The 24,001-nt window shown below is 31.9% G+C and overlaps 2 protein-coding genes across 2 annotated transcripts; both read right to left on the bottom strand.

Moving 5' to 3' along the window:
- Positions 1 to 5,246: 5,246 nt before the first annotated feature.
- Positions 5,247 to 6,271, bottom strand: LOC129892657 (ribonuclease 3-like protein 3). The gene is made up of 4 exons (XM_055968245.1): positions 6,091 to 6,271; positions 5,820 to 6,001; positions 5,569 to 5,718; positions 5,247 to 5,466 (listed from the first exon to the last, which is right to left on the bottom strand). The coding sequence occupies exons 1-4, from the start codon at positions 6,236 to 6,238 to the stop codon at positions 5,404 to 5,406; spliced, it is 543 nt and encodes a 180-aa protein (XP_055824220.1). The 5' UTR covers positions 6,239 to 6,271; the 3' UTR covers positions 5,247 to 5,403.
- A 6,855-nt stretch (positions 6,272 to 13,126) lies between these two features.
- LOC129893102 (ribonuclease 3-like protein 3) lies at positions 13,127 to 18,828 on the bottom strand. Its single transcript, XM_055968596.1, has 4 exons — positions 18,619 to 18,828; positions 15,403 to 15,791; positions 14,692 to 14,838; positions 13,127 to 13,543 (listed from the first exon to the last, which is right to left on the bottom strand). The coding sequence occupies exons 1-4, from the start codon at positions 18,689 to 18,691 to the stop codon at positions 13,271 to 13,273; spliced, it is 882 nt and encodes a 293-aa protein (XP_055824571.1). The 5' UTR covers positions 18,692 to 18,828; the 3' UTR covers positions 13,127 to 13,270.
- Between the last annotated feature and the right edge of the window lie 5,173 nt (positions 18,829 to 24,001).

The raw sequence follows: 24,001 nt of genomic DNA, 5'->3' as shown, positions 1-24,001 counted from the left end.
ATCAAAAACAGAGTCCTAATCAATAAAATCCTAATTTTCCTCAAAAAATTTACGGATAGGAAAAGAAAACCAGATGAAGAAATTATGAGAAAATGCCAAATTGAGGATTGTATACTAATACTCATATTATATCGAGAAGAAATCTGCAAGAATCACTACATTCTGAGCTCTACAACTCCTGATATGCTCAAATGAACATAGTCTGAAATTTATATGCCTATACAACAATACTTTGCACCAAAAATCAGCAACTTAAAATTTCTTAAAAGAGTCTAACTTACTCATACGGTAGCGAAATGACCCGATTATTTTGTCTAAATATCTTAAATAATGATATGTACTTGATTGTTCAATCGAAACTCAATTTCATACTTATTTGCCCAGTCAAATGTTGTTTCTACTAGGTAAACAATTATTTGATATTTTGCGATAAAAGTTCAATCTCGACTTAGCAAAAATGCACCAAAATTTGCAGATCAGTCCTATAATTTATGTTCAAAATTTCAAAAGTTTCGGAATAATATTTCGATCCTTAGAACTAATAATGAACCTTTGTGTTGGCATAATTTGCTGAAACAACACCAAAGAATCCAAATAGCTTAGAAACTCACCCAAAACTCCTCCAGAACCTCTCAAACACAAATCAAATATGCTACTAGTTTGAAAATGATATTTCGGACTCAAAGAAATCATGAAAACACCAAAAATAGGTCACTCTAATTCGATGTTGACCAAATTCATTTTAATTTAAGAATCTCCAACTTTCCAAATAATGACATGAAAATCATCTAACAGCTTCGAAAACTGAACCAAACCTTCAACGAAACTAAATATCATCTTTTGGACCTAGTGGAATCATCAAAACTTAAAAATAAACTTTAATTCTAACCTTAAAAATTAGTTAAAGTCAAATTTTAGCTTTAACTTTTTTCGCATCTCGTCTACTGGCTCAAAATCAAACCAAACGCTTTGGGACCCAAACCAACAGTCCATATAGATCAAAAACCATATATCGGAGCTAACAGAAAATTCCATTCCGATCTTCCTATCACCAAATGTTGACTTTGGTTAGCTATCTCATGCTTTCAACTTTCAAATACCCATACTCTTTCAAAACTTACATAAATACCTCAAAACCTGAGTCAATAGTCCTACTAACCCAAGACTCACGTTTCGAAGCTGATGGAACTAACAGAATTTCAATTCAAGCGTCCAAACTTCGAATGTTGACCAAAGTCAAATTTTAGCCTAAATTCACTTAAACTTCCAACTCATGGACTCAACTCCACATATGGACTCCAAAACTAAAAATGACAACACTCCTAGATCAAATTCTGCATTTAGGAGCAGATGCAATTAAAAAAAAATTCATTCTGATACTTGTAGCTCCGATTGTTATCAAAAAACAGTTTTAACAATTCAAAGTCTCCAAAACTCAAAAACTTCCAAGAATCACAAATTTTCAATAAAATTTCAAAACCAACTTCGCAAACTGATCAAACACGACTCGAGGCAACTATCAGGAGGAATAAAATGACAATTTTCCATGAATTTCCAAAAATGACCTTTGGGTCATTACAAATTATAATATTTATTTTGATAAGACAGATCAATTTTATTAGGATTTTATTTTGAAAATTTAAATTTGACTATGTACTATATATTAGTTTATAAAGCTATTTAATAATAAAAATAGTAAAGAATAAAAATAATAAGCTTGTGTTGATTTGTTAAAATAGATATATGTCTTTCATCTTCCCACACGCGTATGTGCTCTGAGGTCCTTCACAATCGCGTTGGCGTGTATCTATTCATCTGTAATGTGTTTCACCTGCAAAGAGCATCTAACATAAATTTTGTTAAGCATGTAATATGGCACTACACGCAGTGCAGAGGCGGATCCAAAATTTTCAACCTCTGAATGACACGCTATTTTAAACAGTAATCTATGAAAAAAATTCCAGCGTATAATAAGATAATACTTAATATTTATTAGCAAATTTGCATACAAAATTTAGATCTGTTTTGTTGGTTTAGTTAAGATTTTACTTACAAGAGGTTTAATGTTTTAATCTACTTATTCGCAATTCTTTTTACAAAAAATTCGCTATCAGGATAGCAGGGGCGGAACCAGAATATTTGATAAGGGGGTTCAAGAAAATTAAAAAATAAGAGACTGGATGAAAAAAGTAAAAAAATGAGTCATTGCCAAGAATTGAACCCGCAACCGCTGGCTCAATCACAAGCATCTCATCCACTGATCCACAATCTGCATTTGTTAAAGGGATGCAAAAATAATATTTGTACATGAATAAACAAATTCACAGTATATATATAGTGCAATTTTCTTACGAAGGGGGTTCGGTTGCCACCCCTCGCACCCCTGTAGCTCCGCCCCTGCAGGGTAGGCGATGCGATTTGTACTACAATAGGAGGAAATGGCGAAATTGCGAGGCACTACGCTGACAAGAAGCTATGTGCTTATTCCCTTTTATTAAATAGTAAATAAGTATAATTTTCTACTGAGTATAAGCATCTAGAAGCAGAAGCGTCTTGGACGACATGTCTGCTTCAGCAGCCAGGGGTAGTTTCGTCTTTGTCCGTGAAATTACACATGCTTTTCGTTGCTCGATACACCGCTACTTTTCATTTAAATTTTCCAACCACCAAATCTGGTCTGTTTTGGCATTAATTGGTAGCTGCAAGTTTGTATGCTTGATTTATGTCCTTTTGTGTATAATTGGCAAGTGAAGTCATGAATTCAGTTATGTGTTTAGCTATAAACATTTTCAAGTGCAGCTTGTTACTGAATCATTTCAAACACTTCTGGTTATTAAAGTACAGTTTGGTGATCAATTGTCATTTAGTTGTTGCTGCAGCTTTTGTACAGTTTAATTACCTCAATTTTTGATCTGGTTTTGCTGTTGTTTTGGTCCAGCTTGCCATAGTTTTTGTTCCACTTTTGCTGCAGCTTTTGCCACTATTTTCCATCCTTGGTTTAATTTAGCGAAAGCGCCGGGTGAACTCTTGATTGCTGTGAATTTTTTCATTTATCATGATAGAGTAAAGCTGCTCGATTTGTAAGTAACATGTTTGTGCCTATCAAATATCAACAGAAGAAAACACTACTTTTTCTGTCTGAATCTCAATATGCAAGTGTCCTAAGTTTTTAGGAATCTACCATCTTCGAGATGCTGAACTTTCTTTATTTTTTATAGTAAAAGCTTTCGTTTAAATAGCACCTTAAATTTGAGAATCTGTTTACATAATTTTGTTCGTATTGTAGACCTTGAGCATATGATCATTGAAGGCACTTTATTGGATATTTCAATATGGAACCCCTAAGCTACATTAGATTTCCATCGACAATACAATTAACCTTGAACAAGTGCATGTTTCAGGGTCCAAACCTTTGATATTGTGCATCTGTTAGTTAACATATGCAGTGCGTTCAAATTCTTTATCTCATCATTAAAAAAAAATTCTTGACTTTGACATATGACATAAGTGCTAGATTATGCAACAAAAAAATAGAGGATCTCGAGTTGTTCGTGAAGCTAAAAAAGCAACTTATTCATCTGATTGTTTCAGTACAGAGGAATACTTCATGTCTCCTACAAAATTATTCGACAGGTTGATAAATTTATTCTCATTTCTCTTCAAGTCCTGAAGTTTCTATAGTGTATTGATTGTTGAATTCTTCATATTTCTTTCATCTTTCGGGTTGAATTATTTAAACTTTCTGTGATCCTAATTGGAGTCATTTTACAAGAGTATTTTCAGGCTATGGAGAAGCACAAAATATTTGTTTAGCACTGGTTATACCAACAATACATTGTTATCATCACCTAGAGATTGCTGAATGTTATACTCTTCTAACTTTGAGTTTATTTGAAATGACTTCACACTGACTATTTAAGTTGGTAAATTTGGTAAAACTTTGAAGATTTTGGTAGCCTCCATAAGACATCAAAGCTGATGCTGCCTAAGAAGTTAATAACTGCAAACACATAGCTTTGCTTTGTGCCTTACTCCTCTGACAAATTTTCTATTTTCATCAGTCAGGCACCCATAAGGTTTGTTGTATGGATTTTATCATTGTTGTAGTATAAAAGCTGTTTCATATTTTGAGGTCTGCTACTTCTTTGTCTTCTAGCTTTCATTCCTCAATCCACTGATATGATAAAGATTTTTCCTTTTTCTTGTTTAACCAAAAAAAAAAAGCATGATTGATACACTCACTTTTATTTGAATTCGACAAAAACAATTCTATCAAAATGACGTACGATTACATGAAGTAAAAAAAAACGAGTAATTATTAAACATAGCAATAATTTGAATAATTATCAAATAACAAAAATTTCTAAAATTTACTTTATATTAAATTATTAATGGTATATCAGTTTCTGAAATTCACTTTATCCAATCAATGGCTACTCTTGACGACCAAGTAAAAGAACAAGACAAATGTGCTCTATAAACAATACTCCGGTGAATGGAATCGATACAAAAATCAGTTAACAAAAGAATAGAAAAAGCTTTGACTATTCTGTCAATCTTTACTTGTTTACTATTGATTTTGCACAATTTTTAAAAAACTATAAATAGATGGACAATTTTGTCATATCACCCTATGAATATAATAAATACAAGGTTTTGAAAAATATAATAGGAAAATGACTACTAATTAATGATAATGATAATTAGGAACTAAGTAAAAATTATCACTTGATTTCATAAATTGGACTAGTATTTTTGGACATCTAGTATAGTGGACAAGTAAAAATGAACGAAAGGAGTAACATTTTATCCAATTGTGGCTTCATTAATTGATACCCCTCTGTTCCATATTAATTGAATATGTGAGGTGATGCACACTTATTAAGAAAATTTTTCACTATTATTTTTTGTAAAATCATAAATGAAACTTTGTAAGTACTACAATTTATCTCCTAAAAAATACTCTTTCTGTCTATATTTACCTGTCCACTATACTATTTTGGGATGTCCAATAATATTTGTCCAGTTTATAAAATTAATAAATAATTTATCATGATGTGTATATTTTATTCTTACTATTAAATACTATTCATTTTTCAATGTTTAGATGATTTGTATTTTATAAGGGTGATTTAATAAAATTATTTCTATCATTTACTAATTCTTAATTTGTGTGTTACGTCAATAGTGAACAACTATTGTTAGACCGAGAAAGTAACAAACTTCATTAAAAGAAAGGCCAAATATGAAAAAAATTTCAAATATTCAACATCCATCTTAAATTTTAAATAATTCAATTATTTAAAAGAATGAAAAAAGGGAAATTCTGGAATGGAGGGAGTACAATATTCCATTAGTACAGCCAATAAGATATGAAATACTAGTTTAACTCTGAACAGACGGTCAATCCTCAAGTGTTGCTAGTGTTGCTGGAGTTATTAGAGGCTGCAACAAATCTTTTACCGCCTGTCATTATATGATACATATATAATATTTCGTCAATAGAAACACCATAAGCTTGAAAATAAATATATATTGTAGAGTGGAAGGAAATAATAATTAAATCACCTGCCAAGTTATATCCATGGAGAAATTAGAGTCAATATAGATTGCACCAATTAAGGCTTCAACAATATCTGCAAGAACTTTAGGGGTATTAATAATAAAACCTAATGAATGCAATGGGTACTCCAACGTAGCATTTCTGAATGCTTCAACCTAACAAAAACAACAAACATTTGAGCAAAATGAACTTATCAGTTTTCTGTGGACCAAAATTAATAAAGGATATCTAATGAATTGAATTTGTTGTTACGTACTTGTTCTTTAAATAAATGGATTTGGTAACGTAAATGATCGTGCAAATTGTATTTGATGGCAACTCTAGCAAGTTTCTCAGTATCTACGTTGACACTTCTCAACCTTGTGAGACCTCCAGAATCTAAATCAGGATAAGCAAAATAATGTTCCTTTGCTATCAACTGATTCAGAACCGCGTCACCTACGTCAGACTTTAATTAATTCATGAAAATACAAACAAAAAAAAAGTACTCGTAATGATTTTAGTTAGACTCAAAATTTGCTTCTTACCTAAATACTCCATTCTATCATTAGATGCCCAATTTTGTGGGACGGAAGGATGAGTGAAAGCTTGATGTAACAAGTCGGGATTGTTAAATTCGTATCCTGTTATTTCCTTTACTATCTTCTCCCGTTGCTCAAAGTTTTGTTCTTCCATGACTATATATCAAAAGCTTGAAGGAAAGTCTCTTAATTTAGACTGGATTTTATAGATTTTTTTTTTTGTAAAGATGATGTCAGAAAGTGATAAAATGACAAAAAGAGTCCCTTGTGTTTAAGGATAGGTTCAAGCAAGTTCTTCAAGTTTGCACTTTGTAGTTTTGATTCTTTGAGTTTATCAAAAGATAATGTTTTTAATCTCCGTTAAATATCTGTTAAACTCTATTTATAGATGTAATGGAAATTATGCAAAAATAAAATAAAAATAGTGGAAACTCGCCTATAGATAGAGGTACAATTTTTGTAGTTACTACTATTTTATTAATTTACTTTTAAAGTTTGGTGTAGCTTTTTGAGGTGTAATTTTTTTTTTTATCATATATATTTAATGTCCAGTTCATTTTTTGTGATGCATTTGATTTGATTAAATTTTATTGGTGTTTATGGTTGAGAGGATATTTAACTACGCTTATAAGTATTTTTTGGCTTATCTTATAAGTCAAAATTAGTCATAAATTGATAGCCCCTAACTTGTTATTTTACATCTTATAAGCATTTCTTATTTGATTAAACTTTTATATTAGATTACATATAAATATTTTTCATATAATATTTTTTTACTTACTTATCAAACTTTAAAAAATATTTTTAAAAATATTCTTCACGAAAAAACAATTTCCGCCCATATCCATTATCCAACACAGTCAAGGAATAAAGAAAACAAATGGTCCATAGGATATGTCCCGTCATGTGATTAGGTAGTGGTGTGACTAGGTCACTGAAAAAGAAAAAGAATGATACTTTTTTGTTGATTTTCAAATATTTGATATTTGTATTAAAATTTGACTATTTTAAATTTGCATCGTGTAGGACTTCATTCGAAGAAAAACACTCCTTATTAAACAAAAAAATTCATATTCAAAATTCAAATTTGAGATATATAATTAAAAAAATAACAACCTCATTCGCTTCACTGTACCACATTTTTTAACGGTGAAAAAGAATGATACTGACTTGTCCATGAAAATGAAAGGAAATAAAAAGGCATAGTCCATAGGCGAAGTATGATCCATTATTCAACCTATAGTACAATAATACAACTTGTCAATGTTGAGCTACAGTAGTTTTTCTTAAATGTAATTGGCTAACGAAAATTCAATTATTGTACTATTCATAACTTTGCCACAAAGCAACACAATGTTTGGTCCCCCCCCCCCCCCCCCCCAACTAAAAAAGGTACTCAATGATGAAGAGTTGGATGAATGATGATACAAGTGAAATTATGAATTCAAGGGTCCCTTTGGTTGGAAAGCTTGCATGTTACTTAATGTGTTCAATCCAATGTGCAAGCTAAAAAGATTTTTATTTATATACACAACACAGTGTAAAAATATCACAGTTAGTGTATTTTAACTGGACATAATAGGTTCTTTATAATATAGACAATTACCTTTCATAATAGTTTCGGTTATATGCACCGTTAATTTAGTATGTTTTTTTTTTGGTTGTAAAATTAACTTAAAATAGTTAGTACAAATATAATACACTTGAGATATGTTTTTCTATCTGAAGTGTGGCTTTGTAAAAGTCAAACATTAGACATTTTTGTCTAGTGTCAAAATTTGAATAGTTTTTACTAAAGTTTTGCCTGACTTGATAAGTTAATTTCAGATATTTTTTTATTGAAGTACATATAAAATTACTAAAAGTTCAGTTATGTGTGTCTGAATTTTTATGTATGCCTACACTTCCTACATAAATTAATAAAATTTTCAAGTGAATTTATTTTTGCCAATTTTTTTGTAATTCAAATTTCAACAATCAATTCAATACTCAAATCTACTCTAATTATGCTCAAAATTTGAAATATAAGTTCCACATATCATAAAGAACAAACTTTAATTATTAATTTATCAAAACAATAACAAATCACTCTTTTAAGCTTTACGTGTATGTATGCACTTCAATCATAAATGACCGAAGAACATGTAAAAGTTAACTAAAACTTCAATCATGTCTCTGAATTTGTTTTGCCAAAAAAAATATACTTCAACAATCCAACACGCGATTCAACACGTAAAATCTAATTCAAATAAGCTCAAATTCAAAACATAATTTTCATATATTTTAAAAAATAAACCCCAATCATCAACTTGTCAAAAGAACAACAAATTTTAAAATTTATTTTGCAATAATGGTGATTTATCATTGTTTTCAGGACCCATTTGATTTAAATTCACATTTTATGTTTGCAATTTAATTTATTTCAATTGCTATATATTCAAAAAATACTATTGTACAACAACTGAGAAGAAGAAGAAAAGGCAAATAGTTTTGTCTAAATTTAACTCGATCAAAACAATGCCCTGTGGATTTTTCAAAACAATAAGTCTGAATTCCAACTTGCAATAAGAACAAAATAGAGACAAATAGTTCTATTTCTAATGGCAGATTATTAGCTATGAGCTATATATTCATATTGCCAATACTTAGCATTCCAATAACTTCTTTCTTTTTTCATGAAAGTTTGGCTATAAATAGTCATATATTCTCTATGGAATGCTACACATAGAGAACAATTCGCTCAACTCTCTTCGCTTTCTGTCTTTTTTTTTGTCTTTTGCTTACTCTTCTTATAATTTTATTACTTTTATAACACGTTATCAGCACGAAGCTCTAATTTTCTCCAAACAAATTAACTTTTATATCAGAATATGGAAATTCTTCAGTCATCAGTTGGATCCAAAATCAATTATGATGATATGTGTCTTATTGATAGTGCCACAATACACATTATTTTAAGAGATAAGTAATATTTCTCTCATTTGATTATGAAAGAAGCTAATGTTAATACAATATATGGTAGTACAAGATTAATTGAAGGATCGAAAAGGCTAATTAATGAAAATAATGAAGCATTATACTGTAGTAAGTCTCAAAGAAACTTATTAAGTTTCATAGACATTCGTCAAAATGGCTATTATATTGAGACTACAAATGATGAAAATAATGAATATCTTTACATTACTACAATGATGTCGGGCAAGAAGTTTATACTTGAAAAGTTACTCACTCTTTCATCCGGCTTATACTTCACAAGTATTAACATGGTTGAAACGCATGCCATAGTAAACCTCAAATGATTTTATTATTTGGCATGACTGATTGGGCCATTCCGATTCTAATATGATGCCAAAATAATTAAAAGTTCACATAGACACTCTTTGAAGAACCAAAAGATTCTTCAATTTAAAGAATTCTCTTGTGCATTGATTACTAGACTATCAGTAATCAAAGTGAAATTGAATCCCCAACATTTCTGGAGCGTATACAGGGTGATATATGTAGGCTCATTCATCCATCATGTGGACCATTTAAATATTAAATAATTTTAATAGATGCATCTACAAGATGGTCACATGTGTGTTTATTATCAACTCGTAATATGACATTTGCAAGATTACTTGCTCAAATGATTAAGTTAAGAGCACAATTTTCAGATTATGCAATAAAGACAATTTCTCTTGATAATGCTAGTGAGTTCACATCTCAGGCATTTAATGATTATTGTTTTTCTACTAGATAATAAGTGAGCATCTGGTTGCTCATGTTCATACTCAAAATGGTCTTGCGGAATCATTGATTAAACGTCTCCAATTAATTGCTAGACCAATGCTTATGAGAACAAAACTTCTCATTTCATTATGGGGCCATGCTATTTTGCATACAGCATATCTTGTGCGGATCAGACTCATAAGTTATCATAAAGTCTCTCCATTATAATTGACTTTTGGTCATGAGTCGAACATTTTCCATCTTAAAATATTTGAATGTGCGGTATGTGTTTCAATTGCTCCACCACAATACAAATATGGGACCCCAAAGAAGGTTGAAAATATATGTTGGGTATGAATCTTCTTCTATCATAAAATATTTGAAATTTATGACTGGAGATTTATTAACTGCAAGATTTGTTGATTGTCATTTTGATGAATCAGTATACCCAGCATTAAGGGGAGAAAATAAACAGCTGAAAAAGGTAATAGATTGGAATGCATTATCACTATCTCATTTAGATCCTCGTACAAATAAATGTGAACTGAAAGTCCAAAAGATAATTCATTTGCAAAATATTACAAATCAACTGCTAGATGCATCACTGACCTATCAAGAGTTACTAAATCGTATATTCTAGTTGTTAATGTTCCAATTCGAGTTGATGTCCCAGTAGGACAATTAATTAATATAAATGAGTCTAAACCATGCTTAAAACGTGATAGATCGATCGGTTCCAAAGATAAAAATTCTTGAAAAAGAAAAAGAGCAAACAATCAAGATGGTTATAATATGAAAGAACCTGCTCAAGAAGAGTGAAGAGACATAACAATTGATAAAACCTTGGAAGAGGTTAAGGCGCCTGAAAATGATGAAGAAATTTCAATAAATTATGTCTCATCAGAAAAAATATGAAACCGCAATAATGTAATTGTCGACAATAATTTTGCTTATAATGTTACTATTGAAATAATATAACAAAATAAGGATCTTGAACCAAAATCTGTCGATGAATGTAGACAGATGAATGATTGGCCAAAATGGAAAGATGCAATTCAAGTTGAATTAGCTTGCTTGAAAAACGCAAAGTTTTTGGACCGATGGTCCGAACACCTGAAGGTATAAAATCAGTGGGGTATAAATGGGTCTTTGTGCGAAAATGAAATGAAAAAAATGTAGTAGTAAGATATAAAGCACGACTAGTGGCACAAGAATTTTTTCAAAGACCTAACATTGATTATATAAAAATATATTCTCATGTGGTGGATGCAATCACTTTCAGGTATATTATAAATCTGGTAGTTCATGAAAAATTTGGCATGCATCTAATGGATGTCGTTGTAGTCTATTTATATGGCTCTCTGGATAATAATATTTTTATGAAAATTTCTGAAGAATTTAAAATGCCTGAAATATATAAAGATTCCTAGAAAACTTGTTCAATAAAACTTCAAAAATCTTTATATGGGCTGAAACAATCAGTGCGAATGTGGTACAATCGTCATAGAGAATATTTGCTAAAAGAAGGATATAAAAATGATCTAATTTGCCCTGGTGTCTTTATGAAAAGATCTGGATCTGAATTTGTTATAATAGATGTATAAGTTGATGATTTGAATATTATCGGAACTCCTAAAGAACTTTCAAAGGTAGTAAAATGTCTGAAAAAGAAATTTGAAGTGAAAGGCCTCGGAAAGATAAAATTTTATCTTGGTCTACAAATTGAACATTTTGCAAATGGGATATTTGTCCATCAATCAATATATACAGAAAATATTTTAAAGAGATTTTACATGGATAAAGCACACCCATTGAATATCCCAATGGTTGTGAGATCTCTTGATATTAATAAAGATCACTTTCGACCTCATGAAAATGATGAAGAGCTTGTTGGTGCCGAAATACTATATCTTAGTGCAATTGGTGCATTAATGTATCTTGCCAACAATTCTAAATCAGATATAGCTTTTTCTATAAACTTGTTAGCAAGATTTAATTCTTCCCCAACGCGAAGACACTGGAATAGAATTAAGCATGTATTCAGATACCTCCCAAGGGATCATTGATATGAGATTTTTTTTACTCAAATGAATCCACGTCAAAATTGATTGGTTATGCAGATGCAAGATATTTTTTTGATCCCCATAAAGATCGATCGTAGATAGACTACTTATTTATATGTGATGGTATAGCTATATCATGACGTTCAACAAAGCAAACTATGGTTTCCACTTCTTCAAATCATACATAGATAATAGTCATTCATGAAGCAAGTCGAGAATGTGTTTGGTTAAGATCAATAACTCAACACATTCAAGAAACATGTAGTCTCTCTTTGAAAAGAGACGTTCCAACAATATTATATGAAGACAATGTTACATGTATAGCTCAACTGAAGGGAGGATACATCAAATGAGACAGAATAAAATATATTTCACCAAAATTCTTCTTTACTCATGATCTTCAAAAGAAAGGTAAAATAGATGTACAACAAGTTCGTTCGAGTGATAATCTTGCAGATTTATTCACAAAAGCATTACCAACATCAACTTTTGAGAAGTTAAGATATAAGATTGGAATGCGTCGTCTCCAAAATATCAAATGAAGTTTTCATCAGGGGGAGTAAAGTACGCGCTGTACTATTTTTTCCTTAACCAAGATTTTTTCCCACTAGATTTTCCTGGTAAGGTTTTTTTAATGAGGCAGCATACAAAACGTATTATCATATGTGTGTATTCTTTTTCCATCACTAGGCTTTTTCCCACTGAATTTATTCTAGTAAGGTTTTAACAAGGCACAACATCTATGAGTGTTCAGGATAACTATGTATATTGTTTCTTGTAAACTTTTTTTTATGAAGCACATTACACATGAACATCCAAGAGGGAATGTTATGAAATAGAGAGAAGTGGATGCTCCATTAGTAATGGAGCCCACATAATGGCAAAATTAGGTTATGTGACTCTTTTTTTTTATGAAAGTTTTACTATAAATAGCCATATGTTCTCTGTGAAATGCTACACACAAAGAACAATTCTCTCAACTCTCTCTGTTTTTTGTCTTTCTTTCTTGTCTTTTACTTACTCTTCTTATAATTTTATTCCTTTTATAACAAAAACATAATTTGCATATATCTTTAAGGAATAAACCTCAATCATCAACTTGTCAAAAGAACAACAAATTTTAAAAATCTATTTTACAATAGTGGTGATTTGTCATTGTTTTCAAGACCCATTTGATTTAAATTCACTTTTCATGGTTTGCAATTTAATTTATTTCAACTGCTATAAATTCAAAAAATACTATGTATAACAACTGAGAAGAAGAAGAAAAAGCAAATAATTTTGTCTAAATTTAACTCGATCAAAAAATGCCCTGTGGATTTTTCAAAACAATAAGTCTCTATTCCAACTTGCAATAAGAACACAATAGAGACAAATAGTTCTATTTCTAATGCCAGATAAATAGCTATTAGCTATATATTCATATTGCCAACACTTAGCATTCCAATAACTTCATTATATGCCTTGTTTGCAGCTCTGTTCAATGCAATTTCTTTCTTCACATGGCACATGCCTTTTCCCCTCATTTCATTGTCAACAAAAACTTCAAAACTCCCATCATGTGACCACATATCGACCACTCGAACTTTAAGTTTATGCTTCTGGCAGGTCTCATAGAGCTTCTTCACTGGATTTGTTTGAAGCATTTCAGGTGTAATTATGGGCTCTAATAGAGTCTTCGCTACCTACAAGTCATCCAAAATCAAAAGCAGCATTAAAGGTGAGGAATGAGAAGAATACTGTTCAAGCGACATTTTGAGCCCCAAGCAAGAAGGAAACACAGAATAAGTTACCCTTCTCATTAGTCAACATGACACATTCAATCTTTTTAGAATATTTCTTGGGGTGCGTCAGGCCCAAGCTATAGTGTGACGCCTAAAGGACCGGATAGCAACCTACCCCAAAGGGTCTTCCCCTTTAAGAAGTTGAGTTAATATTACATGGGTATATCAGATATTAAGTGACATCCTATATCTGCATAAGGTATCTCTTTGTCCCACTAGGTGCGGCGGATCTATACTTTAGGTTTGGCATAACCAATAAGCTTTAGTCCAGACTTTATATTTGTGTCAAAGAAATTCATTTAATATGTACAAATAATCTATCCAGAACCCAATAAACAAAAAGGGTTGTGGTCAAGAATCCCAGATCCGTCTCAATGTCCTCCTCACTGCCACCTCCTAGGTGTGTAGTCCCTTACATGGGACCATGTTTAGATTGAATTTGAAGTATAGAAAATGACCGCCTAAGCTCATCAATTCTCAAATGGTTCTCTTTTTTCCCATTATATTATGATGTAAATGTCACTGCTTCAGCATTCAACCAGAGAAATTCATTTCAAGATTCCTCATGAACTTCCAGTCATAAAGTAGTAATACAATATAAAGTTTATCCATATTTGGTGGTTCTTTACAGTTTTTTTTTTTTTTTTTTGGTGGGAGGTTCAAGTAGGTCCTAGCAATCTATGTTAAACTATACGAACAACAAGGCAATTAAATGAACTGTGATCAAAAGCTTCACATTATAAGAGGTACATTGTTGGTTTTTTTTAAAAGATGGGGCAGCAAAAAAAGAGTTTTAAAATGACTCTCAATAATTGTATTAAGCATAGGAGGGCTTTAAATAGCCAAATCAAAACAAAATCCGCATAATTTGAAATTCAAAACTAACTAAAATATCTCAACAAACTAATCTATCTAATAGAAATTTAAAATTCAAATTATACTAAACTTATGCAACTTATTAGACTAAAATTTATAAATTTCAACATACATGAACCACTAATATTGATTCGCTCTTTAAATTAAGAATTTGAGGGGGGAAAGGAACATACCTCCCAGGTAGTGTCAATTGAAGAATTGCTATCAATAAATACTGCTCCTATTGTTGATTCAACAACATCAGCAAGCACCTTTGGAGCATTTATCAATCCATGGGAATGCAAAGGATACTCAGGAAGAACATTTATAAATGATTGAATCTGTGAATAAAGACAACTTTTGTCAATTGGAAGAGATGGAGGGACACATACGGAACCTCAAATGAAACACTAAGAAAAAGATAAAGCAGTAAGGAAGGAGCAGTATATCAATGAAAAAATTACATACTTTAGACGAGATTGAGAAAAGTCAAAGGAAGTAAAGTGAGACTTTCTCATTCAGTGTGTGTATGTGAAAATGATCAGTGGTGTGTATGTATGTGAAAATGGAAAGAAATGGTTTTCCAATTTCACATACATACACTCCACTGATCAGTGAAGGGAAAAGAAGAAGGAGATATTTTAATATTCTTATAAATACATGGAAAAACTGAATTTCATATACAAGTGTGTATGTGAAAATCCTTCAATTTCCACTGGAACAGAAACACAGAAGGAAACAGCTAAATGCTGATGTGCTATCTCATGAATTACCAACCAAATGCCAAACCATAGGAATTTTTCTGGACACCCGATATACCAGACAGGGTTATTTCCGAGCAAGTAACACAAAAAAGAAATAAAAATAAGACAAAGCAAATGCCCTTAATTAGTAAGCTTACTTACCCGTCGGGTAAGTATAGGCTTTTCGTGCCGTAAATACTTGTGGAAGCTATGCTTAACAGCAGCACGCGCAAGCTTCTCTGTGTCAACATTTGCAGCACGTAGAGGTGACAACAACCCAGGTGGAAGATTTGGATACTTAAAAAACTGTTGTTTTGTGATCATAAGGTTAAGAACCGAGTCACCCACATACTCGAGCCGCTCATAAGATATACAGTCCTTGTGATACGACGGATGCGTAAAAGCTTGCCGCAATAAATTCGGATCATTAAAGTCGTACCCTATGATTTTCTGTACTTCCTCAACATTTTTTGATATCTCATCTTGCAATGCCCTTTTTGTTACCTCCTCATTTGCCAGGATGCCTGGTAGGAACCTATTCAAAACAGCTCCTATCAAGACAGTAGTTTGAGTCAAACAAGAGCTATGAGTAGAGCCAATATTAAATCTTCTATCATGTCTATTGCATTAAATCCAATAGAACAATTTAACTAGCATAAATATAAATCAACTACAAGAACTAAAATCCAAATCAGGACGACTGTTTTGTTTGGTATTTCTTTATTCCCACAGACTGCCTGAAAAGCCACGATCTTTTTAAGCCTATCTGCATGGGCAAGTGAGACAGTATTTCCAAGAGCTGTAGTGTAGGAGAGTTTGTAAAAGAGAAGTTCACAGAGGTTACTTGGATCTTGAATTTGGACAATAGATGCTTTTCTTTGGCTCATGCAATAACTATATCAGTTTTTTTCAATTTTAAATAGAATGCCACCTAACTACAGAGATTTGAGTTGATTATTAGAAATGTTTATGTTAATAAGTATATAAGAAAAGCATAAAAGTTGCTTAGACTCCTAATTTCTGCCACAAAGTTGGAAAGATCTATCATCATAAAGTAAAGCAGAAGGATAAGCTAAAGATAGTTGACAGTTGACCGTCACTTGGTGTTATAAAAACCTCCTCAAAGTTTGCTGCAAGCCTGCAACAGTACAGCAACGTCGACAGCACCTACACCTCAATCCCACCTATTTGATGCAATATTAAAAACCTCCTCAAAGTTTGCTGCAACAGTACAGCAACATCGACAGCACCTACACCTCAATCCCACCTAATTGATGCAATATTTGTTGCATTCCAACAAAATGATAAATCAGATTTTAAGAGAATGTCGTACCATATTTCATTGTTTCTTCCCATGTCTCTGCATTCCTACTTTTTCCACTACAACTAACTTGTGTGTTGAAGAATATTATCAGGTTGAAGAATTATTCTGATACTACTAGTACAGCAGGAGCACCTGATTAGAATCAAAATTATTTTTTAAGAGTTTGGGCCTTATGAGACGCCCAAACTACTAGTAATTGCCAGTTCAAAATAACAGTACCATTTTCTATCTCTTACTTTTTATTCTTATCTTAAAACAAAATTTATTTGGTAAACCTAATAGTAATTGATTAGTAGCATAAAAGAGTAAGTGTAGGAATTTCTAAAACTTATGGCATGCGAAACAGAAGCCAACAAATGACTTAACTAACTACAGGAAAACCAATAGTAGCAACTTGCAACTCACAGTAACATCCTTCTCTTAACAGAGACAGAGACCTACAACATGGAGAATGATGAGATAACCTAAGTCATGTACTGAAACCATTGCAGTGATACACTTATTGTTAGCTTCGTTAACTTATGTTTTAATGATGGCACTAATCCTAAATGATCTGTGCAGGAAAAAGAAAAAAGGAGACATCCAAAATCTGTGAAGCGAAGGCATAACTCTAAACAAGGAAAGAAAGCACACACCACCAGAATCAAGGATTATTGATTCGCGTAAAGATGTAAACAAGTCAGCAGCATACCACAAGGAAGGAAAGCACACACTACCAGAATCAAGGAAGGTTGATGTGAATCAAGGAAGATTGATTTGCCTAAAGTCGGAAACAAGTCAGCATACCACAAGGAAAGAGAACATACGGTTACCACAAGAAGACCAGGACAATCAATCAAGGACCTCTGAATTCTTAATACCTTGATTGGAGGAGAAAATATCTTGGGTTATCTTAAGAGCAAATTACTGAAAATCAAGGATTGATTCTCAGATCAATCCAACGACATTCAAGATCAGAGATTGATTGATTCAAATCTGTCCAAGCAACGATCTAGAAGCAGCCAAGCAGTATAAAAGCAAATCATCCTTAAAGAAGAAGATTGTGCAACTTCACTTGAGCAAAAACCCTAGTCACTCTTTCATCTTTTAAAAGCACTCTATTCTACATAATTTACTAGTGGAGAAAAAGAGAGATTAGAAAGCTATAAGAGTTGAGGTTGTGACCAACAAGTGTACTGGAATCTTCCCGATCAGGAAAATTCTCGAAGTTCACAACAAGGCTATTCATGTAACAAAGATACATTCAAAGCTCTCAGGAAACCCTTGTAACCCAAAGGGACTAGAGTAGGCACCACATTGGTGATCCGAACCAATATAAAAATCTTTGTGTCAACTATGCTTTTTATTTCTTCACACATCTTATAAAGTTTCATAATTAGCTAATCTTCTAATCAATAGGGAAGTCGACCAATAATCTGACTAACCTCACCTTCTTGTGTTTCACAATATCATTTTCTCATTCTACTCTGCTTATTAATTTTAACAAGTTGGAGCTTTTCAAACCGTGGTACCCCATAAACCATTGCCTTAGGTCATGATGAGATAACCTAAGTCACAATAATAGGAGATCCGCATAGCTCCTCACGTTCTAGATAATCAATATCAATTCAAATAGTCCAAGTGCTAAAAACGCCTCTAGTACAAAACTAATTTATCAATACTAGTTATTATTCCTTGCCAATTCAAATGGATTGCAGCTACAAACACTCATTGTAAGCACATCTGACCAAGCCTTAAAGGGCAGATTTACTCCGCAACTTTGCTCATGGATCAATCGAGGTGCACCTAAGCTGACTTCAACACCACCGTCATCCATAAAATAATCAAAGTCTAGATTGATTTAACTGACAAAGTTACATTTCAGAACTGGAAATAACTTCTTTGAACCAAATTCAATTTTCAATTTACTTTCCATCCTGCTCCATAAATCCTTAAGACATCCATCAATCAAATCAAAAGAAAAAAAAACAGCCTGGTCATTGATAAAAGTTTCAATTTTTAAGCTCAGATATAATTTGTAAACGACAGAAAAAGTTTCAATTGGAATTGCTAACCATATTTCTGGAGGTTTTGAGCGGAAACCCAATTAAGGGTTTGAGCCAAGAGAGGCCGTAACCAAGACCCCATTTGTTACTGAAGCATCTACTGATTTCTTCTTCTCACCATTGCTTCCATTCAGACGTTTCCTTCCACTTCCACGCCTAAACTGAAATAAGCTTTGATAGTATCTCAGTTACTTCTTTGGACACTTGCTATCCACCGTGTCGAAAGAATATGAAAAAGAATCAATTGAATCTAATCGCGTCGAATTGATTTATGTCATTTTTATAATTAAATCGTGATTTTTTATTTAATTGAAATAATCTTTTTAATTTATGAAAAAAAATTGAATGATTCGTTAATTATTTGATTACTAATTAGATAATCTTTTTCTTTTTTCGTTTCTTGAAGAAGCAAAGCGAGCCTAGAGTAGCAGCTTTTTTGAAAACTCTAATCCATTTGATGTCTGTCACCCTTCCTCTCCTAAAAAGATTATTCCAGAATAAATGGGCAATAGTTAGGAGCGCCCTACCTAAGCCTTACTTCCCGTTCTACTAGCATGGTGTCATATCACTCTTAAAAGAACACCAGAGCTCAGTCAATCAGAGCAATTTCCATGGGAAAGGGGCAGAATCATCCCCACCTTATCAAGACAATTTAGTACCTGTTTTCAAACCCATCTTTCTTTGAAAAATCAAACCATTCAGCTAGGGCCGGATAGTAGTCTGAAACCGACTTCGGCTTGGGCCGTGATTTCGTGCCGAACCAGGTCTCCATGTTTGAACTTCTCGTTCGATGAGACCCCAGGTCTAGCTGTTTCCGCTTTCCAAATTTATGACCAACCTTTCCTTCAGTAATCTTACAACGAACAGGAGTTTTTTCATTGTAAATTCGTACGGAGTTTCCTCATTTCAGATTATGTAAAGTACCCAAGGGCGTAAGTCTTTCGGCTGGTTTAAGGTGATGAGAAAGAAATGAAAGCGAGCGAGTTCTCTATTCCGTATCTCGATCATCTTATCTGCAAGGGCCCTCAAATATATTTTATATATTAACAATATGTTAAATTTAATATATAAAGATATTTTATAATATTTTTTAACTATAAATATAATCAAGTTGTCCTATGTCTCTGGTTTTTGCGCTACTCCTTTAATTAACTTTTAATTAATTAGGGTCAAAATTAAAAGTATACTATAATATATACTCCATTAAATGATACAACAAAACAAATGCAAGCATTTTTATTGAAAGTTTTAAATCAAACAATACGGAAATAAGATTTTACATTCTTGGCTTCTTGGTAAAAAATTGAAGTATTTCTTTAAGAACACACTTATTAAAGAAATATTTTAATAATGATGTATTTTGAGGTGATACTTTAACGGTAAAAAAACAATTAATCAAACCATCTCGATATCGAAGAAAACCGATCTGATCGGGTTGGTGAGTCAAGCAGTCAGACTCAGGTTAAAGAATACAGAAAATAATTTTAAAAAAAATTAATTTTGATTATACATTATAAAATACCCAAAAAAAATGAGATGATATCATTTTTAAAAAATAACCGAGTGAACCATTTCATTGACATCCCTACTTGCTATTATATAATGCAAGTTCTATAGCTGAACACTTCAATTTATGAGTAAAATTTGAATCTTTATTATGTAAATTTTAATTTAATGCACGTCATGATTTTGAAAGCATAATTTTAGAGATGTAATAAAAAAAATGCATACCTCATATGGAAGGCATTATTGTAGTGAGGAGCTCAAGTTTTAGTTGCAAAAATTGGTTTTTGATTTTTTGCTCGTCAGAAATGAATTTGTGCAGAGAAAAGGTGGCAATCCTATTGACAGATCAAATGAATTTATAGAGATTACGATTGAATTTGATACATTCACCAAATAATTTATATATGGATAAAATTTATTCTTTATTAAATATTAATTACGAATTTACATTAATTGGCCCACAAATAAATATTAAGTCTTATATTCTCCCATTTGTTTCAATGATAATTGACAACTCGACATTAATATTTAATGACATAAATGTTAGTTGCGCATAAAATAAATCTCTTTCGTAATGTCCATCATATATACCATAATAGGACAAACCATTAATGTTAGTTATGACGGTAAAAATTATGCAAAGTACTCTCTTCCATATATGGCTATACATTAGCAACTTATCATACCATATTCATGAGTTATAAAATATTTAACATATGATTCGCTATACACTACTAAAAAGGGCCAAAAAGCAATGGAAATAAAATCGACGGACAGCATCGCTACAAAAATGCGACGAATAATACGATGTTGTCCGTCGTTTTTATTTTTTAAAATTTTTTTAATTAAAAGAGACAGATAAAGACTTTTAATTAAAAGAGACAGATAAAATAAATGTTACAACTCCATCCGTAGTAAAATAGTAATTTTAATTTATTTTTTTTAAAAAAAAGAGTGACGAACTGCGTCGCTTAATCCGTCGCTCTTGGTCAACAAATTTAAAATAGAGATGGATTGCATCTCTTCGTCCAGTTGCTTTTTTGGTCAAAATCTGGTCAAATATTTTTGAAAAAGCGACGGACTGAACAACGCAGTCCGTCGCTTCTTTTAAATTATCTAAATGTAGTAGCGGGATTTCTCTCAGTTCGCCAATTCTTTTTCTCTCTCTATCTCTCTTCTCTCATCTCCCACCCCCGACCCTGACCCTAACCACCCTGACACCAGCCAACTTCCTCACGCTGGTGCAACCTCGCCATCAAGCTTCCCACCCTAGCGCTGTCCTTTCCACTCCGACAGTCTCTCTCTTCATCTCTCATTGTTAAGGTTAGTTCGGGTTTTATATTTTTTTGTAATTTATGAATTTTTGGATTTGTTAGTTAGTTTATTTCATTCAGTTTGTTTAATTTATGCTATTAAAATAGTTAATTTGTATATTTGATTGTGAATTGGTGAATGAAGTTATAGTTTTGATTTTAGGGCTTTACTTTGAATTGAGTTTTCTTGAATTAGATTATGAATTGAGCATTTTAGTTTGTTGTAGTATACTTGTATATATTGGATTGTAAAATTAGTGAATGAAGTTATAGTTTTGATTTTAGGGCTTTACTTTGAATTGAGTTTTCTTGAATTAGATTATGAATTGAGCATTTTAGTTTGTTGTAGTATACTTCTATATATTGGATTGTAAAATTAGTGAATGTAGTTATAGTTTTGATTTTAGGGCTTAAGTTAGATTTGGGGTTGTTGAATTAGATTGTAAATTGGATAGTAATTTGTGATTAGTTAGTTAGTTAATTAGTTTATTCCATTTAGTTTGTTGTAGTTTATTTATATATTGGATTGTAAAATTAGTCAATGTAGTTATAGTTTTGATTTTAGGCTTTAAGTTAGATTTGAGATTTTTGAATTAGATTGTAAATTGGATAGTAATTTGTGATTTGTTAGTTAGTTAATTAGTTTACTCCATTTATTTTGTTGTAGTTTATTTGTATATTGGATTGTAACTTAAGAAGTTTTGAAGTTTGAAACTTAGAGAAAAATATTGGAACTTAGAGGCTTGAATTTTAGGACTTCAGAACTTATAATTAAAATAATTTAGATACTTGAATTTTAGGATACTTAAAGTTAAAACTTGAATTTTGAACTTGAACTTAATTAGAACTATGAACTTGAATTTTTTGTTAACTTTAGAAATCTTGTTGATTCGGTATTCCTTTTGAACTAATTTTGAAGTTAAACTTAGAAATTTTTGAACTTTAGGACTTTTGAAGTTAAACTTTAAAATATTTTAGGTTTGTATAAATTTGAACTTTTTAGACTTTACAACTAATTTGAATAACTTAGATACTTGAATTTTAGAATATTTGAATTTAGAGCTTCAACTTGAATGTCATGAGCTTTGAACTTAATTATTACTTGAATTAATTATAACTTGAATTAATTAGTACATGAACTTAATAATAACTTGAATTAATTAGAACTTGAACTTAATAATAACTTGAATTAATTAGAACTTGAACTTAATTATAACTTTCATTAACCCTTGACATAACACATTAAAGCATATCATAATAAAGCATATCATAATAAAACTAAGTGGAAGCTGGAATATATGCATAAAAGGTCTTATTAAAAAGATAACATATCCATAAAGAATGGAAACTAATGTCTGAATCAAGCCTGTACCATCTAAATCAAAAGAATAAGTTTGCCAGGACATCTCACCTCAGCTATCATAACTTAGTAAAAGAACTAATAAAAGTTGCTCTATGAAGTCCCCGAATAAGGAGGACTCACCAATTGCTGACCGGAGAATGTTGCACCTTACTAGCCACGAGTTTGAGAACGGATACTAAAATCTACATCATAAAAAAAAGCAGCACATAGAAAGTATGCATCAATACGTGGAATGTACTGAGTATACAAGCGATACCAACGTATTCATGTAAAATAACATATGGAGGAATTGTGAAAATAAAATTTCTAAAATCATAATCATAACGAAATAAAGGAACTAGAAGGAAATAGTTGGAGTTCATGCATAAGTACCAGTTTAAAACCTTCTTTCAAAAGCATATACTTCAACAGTGGTTGAGCCACATATTGCTCATGGGGTTCATCCGAACCTCCTTCAGCGGAAAATTATAGTATTTATACATGGTAAAAATAATTTGTATGTATACATAGTAGATGTTGAAACCCCTTCGACAAGTTCATGTGTCTACTTCTTCAAATTTTGAACCCCCTAAATCAAAATTCTGGCTCCACTACTGTACATCAAGGTGAGTCTAAATCAGTAACCTTGCATAATCATATACAGAAAGTTACATACTTAAAATGAATCATATAAAGTTAAGAGCATATCATAAAAATATATAACTAAGGAGTTTCTTATAATTGGCATACACCATATAAACTCATGATGTCCAACAGCTAACCCAGTTAGGAGGGTTGTCCTATATTTTTCCAGGGTATAGAACCATATCATATCTATGTGGATCCACTAGTCTGTGCCTCTCAAGATCATATGGAGTTGTCCGACAAAGTGGTATACTCATGCCCTACGGTGGCACATAGTTATGGGACTTAGAGATTGCTACTAAAGATCCACGGACGCTAACAAAAACCTCCATCCCCAAAAGTCCACTCGATGCTAAATAGTCCTCCCAAAATAACATAAAAAGGGCAGCTCGGTGCACTTAAGCTCCCGCTATGCGCAGGGTCCTGGGAAGGGCCTAACCACAAGGGTCTATTGTACGCAGTCTTACCTTGCATTTCTGCCAGAGGCTATTTCCAAGGCTTGAACCCGTGACCTCCTGGTCACATGACAGCAACTTTACCAGTTACTCCAAGGCTCCCCTTCTCCTCCCAAAATAACATAAATACA

Source organism: Solanum dulcamara, chromosome 6 (genome assembly GCF_947179165.1).
Source record: "Solanum dulcamara chromosome 6, daSolDulc1.2, whole genome shotgun sequence".
Lineage (NCBI taxonomy): Eukaryota > Viridiplantae > Streptophyta > Magnoliopsida > Solanales > Solanaceae > Solanum > Solanum dulcamara.
This window is presented reverse-complemented; position numbering and strand designations above follow the sequence as displayed.